This window comes from Chenopodium quinoa, unplaced genomic scaffold, assembly GCF_001683475.1.
Source record: "Chenopodium quinoa cultivar QQ74 unplaced genomic scaffold, ASM168347v1, whole genome shotgun sequence".
NCBI classification, from domain to species: domain Eukaryota; kingdom Viridiplantae; phylum Streptophyta; class Magnoliopsida; order Caryophyllales; family Amaranthaceae; genus Chenopodium; species Chenopodium quinoa.
In genome coordinates, this window is record NW_018742889.1 from 1 (window position 1) to 6,735 (window position 6,735).

A 6,735-nucleotide genomic window follows, 5' to 3' on the forward strand; every position below is an offset into this window, starting at 1 on the left:
CTACCATTATCCCCATTATCACTCGTAGCTTTCATTCTGAGTTCCCTAGTATGAAGTGCTGCCTTCACTTCTTCTAAGGTTATAGAATCCTTACCAACAACAAAAGACTCTACAAAATTCTCAAAGCTAGACGGTAGAGATACAAGTAAAATCAACGCAGCATCCTCATCATCAATTTTAACATCTAAATTACGTAAATCAAGCAAAATAGAGTTAAGTTTTTCTAGATGTTCCCGTAAGGAAGTACCTGACTGCATCCGGAGGCTAAACAACCGCTGTTTCAGTAATAATTTGTTGGTCAACGACTTAGTCATATACAATGACTCCAGCTTCAGCCACAATCCAGCCGCCGTTTCCTGATCAGCAACCTCCGTGATGATTTGATCATCAAGACTAAGTAATATGGTAGAGTGTGCCTTCTCTTCCATAACTTCTAACTGCGAGTCAGTCGGTCCGTCTCCTGACTCCGAAGTAGTACTCTTTGGAGCCAACGGACGCCATATCTGCTGTTGTTTTAACAGAGCCTTCATCTTAATTTGCCATAGCCCGAAACTATTTTTCCCGGTAAACTTCTCAATTCTTATTGTTGAATCTCCTGCCATTGTTATCTTCAAGAAACTCTCCAAGGATTGAACCTGAGCTCTTGATACCAATTGTTGTGCGACAGCGGAAGCAAAGGTCGAAAACAAACAAGAAAACAATAAAGAAATTCAATGCAAACAATAAGAACAACACCAAGAATTTACGTGGTTCACTATCGATGTGATAGCTACGTCCACGGGCACCGAGATCGAATGATTTCACTATAAACTGCAAAGATTACAAAGATGATTCTTGTATTTCTCAAGAACGGCTCTCACTCTATCTCTCTTAACCCTAATACTGATATTAGGGAGGTTTTATATTAATCCCTAATTAAAAGATACTTGGGCAAAAAGATAATAAAATAAGATAACCTAAAACTGCAAAATCCGCGTTCCGTATTTTTCCTTCTCCGCCCGGTCAGACCGGGCAAGGTCTGCCCGATCGGGCGCGAGAAGAAGACTCCATACGAATGCTTCAACGTATCCAACCCCCACCGCCCGGTCAGACCGGGCAAGGTCTGCCCGATCGGGCGAAGGCTCGCCCGGTCGGGCGAAGGCTCGCCCGGTCGGGCGCGAGAGCAGCTTCTTCAACGAATTTGCCAGGCACCTCTTCTTCTTCCGCCCGGTCAGACCGGGCAATGTCCGCCCGATCGGGCGGACAAAGCTACGAAGTACGAGTCACCTAATATACTTATCAACACACAATGTGTCTGGTGTACAACGCAACCGGTGATAATATGACTTACGTTGTCACTCATGACTGGCATGGACGTCTTTGCGAATCTGCTTACCCAGTGATCATCGCGAATGGCCAATGGGGTGCATTCCTCCATGGACAATACTATGGTAACGATGATAGAGAATCTAGAGCTGGAATTGTTTACTCTGCTCTTAACAATCAAGGGGAAGAACGACATTGGTTCCTGGGTTTTGATAGTACAACCCAAGGTGCCTATAACAAGGTATATATCCTCCATTTTATATCACTATATTGTACATTTATTGCCAATTTTTTTTTGTAAAATATGAAAACTATACATTAGTCAAAGTTAACGGAAAAGTTTGTTTGATAGGGATATATATGTTTATTATTTTGTTTGGAAGGATCTTATATGTTTAAACTTTAAAGTGATCTAAAAAGACCTTATAAGTTTATTTTGTTGTTTGGGGAGATCTTGAGGTCGGAATACGACAATAATTGACTTTTTTTTTTTTTTTTCGACGTTGCCCTCTCACATGACCATAAAAACGACCCTTTTCTTTTTTTCCACGATTTCTCTCCAATTCCTCCTTCTCTCTTGTAATCCCCAAATGACACAAATCAAAATAAAGAAATTTAAAGGAAATCATGGAATAAAAAAAAAAAAAAAAAAAAGAAAAGGGGGTCATTTTTTAAGGTCATATGAGAGGTTAGAGAAAAAAGTCAATTATTGTCGGATTCTGATCTCAAAGTCCCCCAAACAACAAAATAAACTTTTAAGGTTTTTTTACACCACTTTAAACATATAAGGTCCAGACAAAATAGTGAACGCATATATTCCCTTCCACACAAATTTTCGAAGTTAACATATGAATAGTGAAAAAAAATTCAACGTATTAGTTATTCTGGGACGGAAGGAGTATGGACTATACTGTAAGAAAGTATACATTTTGGTCCAAAATTTGCCAGTGTATGTAATTATTATACCATTGATTTCTTTGATTGTTTGCCATTGCAGGTGTACGTAGAAATTCGGGAGGCAGGGCACTATGATTTGGAGAACACTGGAGCTTGGTATGCTCTCAACAACCTTTTGGGTGATGGGAAATTGGTGCACAAGGCCTACGAAGAAGGAGGATTCATTAGTGGCTCCATTGGTAATACTGCAAAACCCATATTCGAAGCCGTTTTGACCTGCCTGAATCCTTGATTGAGCATTCTAGGCTTACTAATGTGACTCTGGATTTGGCCCAATTTCTTTGTACACATGGCTAGCTTGGGATGAAATAAGGCCCCTTTAAATTTATTTTGTGTTGTTGGTTTTTATATATGTTTTGTTCAACCGTTGAACTCTCAGCTATGTACTGCAAATTTGTTTTATATTCAGTATGAATAAAATTAAAAGTTTATTTTCTGTTAATTAAGTCCAGTTAAAATTTAGAAATTTGTTTCCTCAAAAAAAAAAAAAAAAAAAAAAATAGAATTTGTTATATATATGCTTTGTGTTTGGGTCCAATTTATCTAATTGGGCCTAGTCATTAAACGATCCAATATTCCAAGGTCAAGGCCCAAGCCTCCAATTAAGGCAAGTCGGCCATGAGTCATTTGGCCCAAAGGGCATCAAACGAACTTTTTTCTTGTTAAGTTTAAATGCAATTGTTGTGAGTGTTTCTGATTTGTGTTCCGGAATTAATAGCCAATGCAAGGCACCATTTAAGTACTTACCACATCGATTTTGAAACCTACTAGTGTACTTAAATCTTGATTTAATGCTCTTCCAAGATCCACTTCTAATACTATATAACTTAACATCTGTATTTTCACTTAAACACAAATCATCAAGGGAATTTGTATAGGTTAAAGACTCACAAACGATGACAGCTAATATCTTATTACACTATCATATCCGAACCCAACACAATACTGCTTATTACTTTCTATTGGAGGATATATTTTGGGAATTATTAGGATATATTTAGTTTCCATAATTTATGCCTAGTATATATTTTATGCCTAGCATAATATCTTTTTGGGGTCTTTTGATTATTTCCTAATTCTATCGGGTTAGGAAAAGATGTATTATTTATTGGCTATGGCCATCATCATTGTAATTCAAGATTTGAGGTTCTACACAATTTAACATGGTATCAATCGCTCAGATTAATTAAAACCAAAAAACCATGGTCGGTGATAATACTTTATTACCACCGCCATCAAATTCTACCATTTCCACCGTGATTGGGGGTTGCGGAGTTGGAACTTCGGACACTCTTATCAATGGTGGATTTTCTAAGATATTTTCGGCAGAACAATGGAATGCCTTAGCAAGTTTACTTGGTAATACAAAAAGTAATGATGATTGGTTGAATAATGGTTCGTTTGACAATAGAATGTGGATTATAGACACAGGGGCTTCTAGACATGTCACTTGTGATGATGTGTGGTTATTTGACATTCATGATGTCTCGTTTTGTCCGGTTGGTCTTCCGAATGGCAAATCAGTTGTGGCCACAAAAGAGGGTTCGGTCCATTTGTCTACCAAAATAATTCTTAAAAATGTGTTGTTTGTTCCGGAATTGAGTTGTAACTTAATTTCAATATCGCAATTGATTAATGATATGCATTGCATTGTTCAATTTAACTCTTCTATGTGTGCTATACAAGATCAGTCGGGGGGCTTGATTGGAACGAGTATTAGGCGAGATGGACTTTTCTACTTCGATGAAGTAGAGTCGGTGCAACAAGTTTCAGTGAATGCGGCTTCTTCTACCTTGGAGTTATGGCATAAATGGATGGGACATCCGTCAGAAAAAGTGGTGAAGCTTCTCCCTCCAGTACGTCATTGTAAGGGTGATTTGAATAAAGCATGTGAGGTGTGCTTTCGTGCTAAACATGCCAGAGACCAAATTTCCTGTAAGTGAGAATAAGACTTCTAGAATTTTTGAAAAGGTTCATTGTGATTTATGGGGTCCATATAGACACCCTTCTTCTTGTGGTGCCTGTTATTTTTTGACAATTGTGGATGATTTTTCCCGTGCGGTTTGGGTTTATTTACTCATTGATAAAACCGAGGTGTTTCGTATGTTTATGTCGTTTGTCGCCATGGTTGATAGACAATTTTCTCAGACAATTAAAATAGTTCAAAGTGATAATGGGACAGAATTTGATTGTTTGCGTGATTTTTTTAATGCCACTGGCGCCACTGGCATTTTGTTTCAAACATCTTGTGTTGGAACTCCACAATAAAATGGGCGGGTTGAGAGAAAACACAAACATATCTTGAATGGCAAGAGCTTTGAGATTTCAAGCCAATTTACCAATTTATTTTTGGGGGAGAGTGTTCTCGCGGCCGTTCATTTAATTAATCGAACTCCCTCCCCTCTGCTACACAATAAAACCCCTTATGAAATTCTTTTTACTACTTGTCCCTCATATGATTCCATTCGTACTTTTGGGTGTCTATGTTTTGCACACAATCAAAAAACAAAGGGGGATAAGTTCGCAAGTAGGAGTCGTAAGTGTATTTTCTTGGGGTATCCTTTTGGGAAGAAAGGGTGGAATCTCTTTGATCTTGATTCGAAAGAATTTTTTCTCTCGTGATGTAAAATTTTTTGAAGATGTGTTTCCTTTTCTCGACCCGGCTTCTTCAAATATAGTACCAGAAAATATTGTGCCTTTGCATGATATTGTCGACTATGATTTTGCGGAGTATATTGATGAGAATGATGACCCTCAACATGTTAGGAGCATGGTTGAGGGTGAGAACATTAATGAAGAAGAAAGGGGGGAGTGGGTGATGCGTCACACCCCACAGTTCAGCCAGCAGGGCAGCAACAACCCACTCAAGAGAAGCAACTCCACGACCTGGCAGTTGGCACCGCAGGCACCCCGCAGCAAATGGTTGTTGGCCGCAGGGGGGGTGCGGACCCCACTGCTATGTCATCAGTCACCGAAAACATACAACAAGCATCTTCACCCGTCATCGAATGTGACCAACCAATTTCTCAACCAAAACCTGTTGATTCAAATGCTATAGAATTGGGTCGTGGAATGAGGGAGAAAATACCCTCAGTCAAGTTACGAGATTATGTGACACATACTATTCTTGCTCAAAGTCCATCTCAAGCATCGCCTAATACATCGTCTCCAAAGCATCCCTCAGGTACTCCTTATCCTGTAGCACACTATATAAATTGTGACATGTTTTCTGTGAATTATCGCAAGTTTCTTGCAGCTGTTGTTCTGGGAAAGGATCCAAAATCCTTTAAAGCAGCGATGAAATCCGAAGAGTGGCGACGGTCTATGAAAGAAGAAATAAGGGCTTTGGAAGATAATGGGACTTGGACATTGGAGCATCTTACTCCCGGTAAGAAAGCTCTAGGTTGTCAATGGGTGTACAAGACGAAATTTTTGTCTAATGGTGATGTTGAGCGTCTTAAGTCTCGATTGGTTGTTTTTGGTAATCATCAACGAGAAGGCATTGATTATGGTGAGACCTTTGCCCCGGTTGCAAAAACGACTACTGTCCGTGATTTTCTTGCTATAGCCGTTTCAAAAAACTGGGAGATTCAGCAGATGGATGTTCATAATGCTTTCCTACATGGTGATCTAGAAGAGGAGGTGTACATGAAATTACCTCCAGGTTTTGAGAGCTCGGATTCAGGTTTGGTGTGTCGTTTGATAAAGTCTTTGTATGGGTTGAAACAAGCTCCGAGATGTTGGTTTGAAAAACTCACTACAGCTTTGAAAGGGTGCAGTTTTATTCAATCTTACTCTGATTATTCTCTTTTCACATACACTAAAGGCAATGTTCAGATTAATGTCTTAGTTTATGTTGATGATCTTATTATTTCTGGGAATGATTCCGCTGCATTAACTATGTTCAAAGCTTATCTTAGTGATTGTTTCAAGATGAAGGACCTTGGTCCTTTGAAATACTTTTTGGGCATTGAAGTTGCTCGTAGTAAATCAGGTTTGTTTTTGTGTCAACGAAAATACACCTTGGATATTGTTTCTGAAGCAGGGTTATTGGGTGCGAAACCAAGTGGTTTTCCGATTGAGCAGAACCACAAGCTTAGTCTTGCTAGTGGTAAGTTACTTGAGGATCCTGAGTCTTATCGTAGACTAAAGGGGCGGTTGATTTATCTCTCGGTGACTAGACCGGATTTGGCATATTCTGTTCATATTCTTTCTCAGTTTATGCATGAACCTCAGATTGAGCATTGGGAAGCAGCTCTAAGGGTGGTTCGTTATTTAAAGGGTACTACGGGACAAGGTATTCTGTTGAGTGCAGATAGTGACCTGACTTTGCAGGGTTGGTGTGATTCATATTGGGCGGCGTGTCCTCTTACTCGTCGTTCGTTGACTGGGTGGCTAGTTTTTCTTGGTAAATCTCCTATTTCGTGGAAAACCAAGAAGCAACCCACAATATCTTTCTCTTATTCTAAGGCT

The 6,735-nt window shown here is 39.3% G+C and overlaps 1 protein-coding gene across 1 annotated transcript; it reads left to right on the forward strand.

The window, feature by feature from the left end:
• Nucleotides 1–1,288: 1,288 nt before the first annotated feature.
• LOC110726861 (23 kDa jasmonate-induced protein-like) lies at nt 1,289–2,704 on the forward strand. Its single transcript, XM_021906379.1, has 2 exons — nt 1,289–1,546; nt 2,303–2,704. The coding sequence occupies exons 1-2, from the start codon at nt 1,289–1,291 to the stop codon at nt 2,492–2,494; spliced, it is 450 nt and encodes a 149-aa protein (XP_021762071.1). The 3' UTR covers nt 2,495–2,704.
• The last annotated feature ends 4,031 nt before the right edge of the window (nt 2,705–6,735 follow it).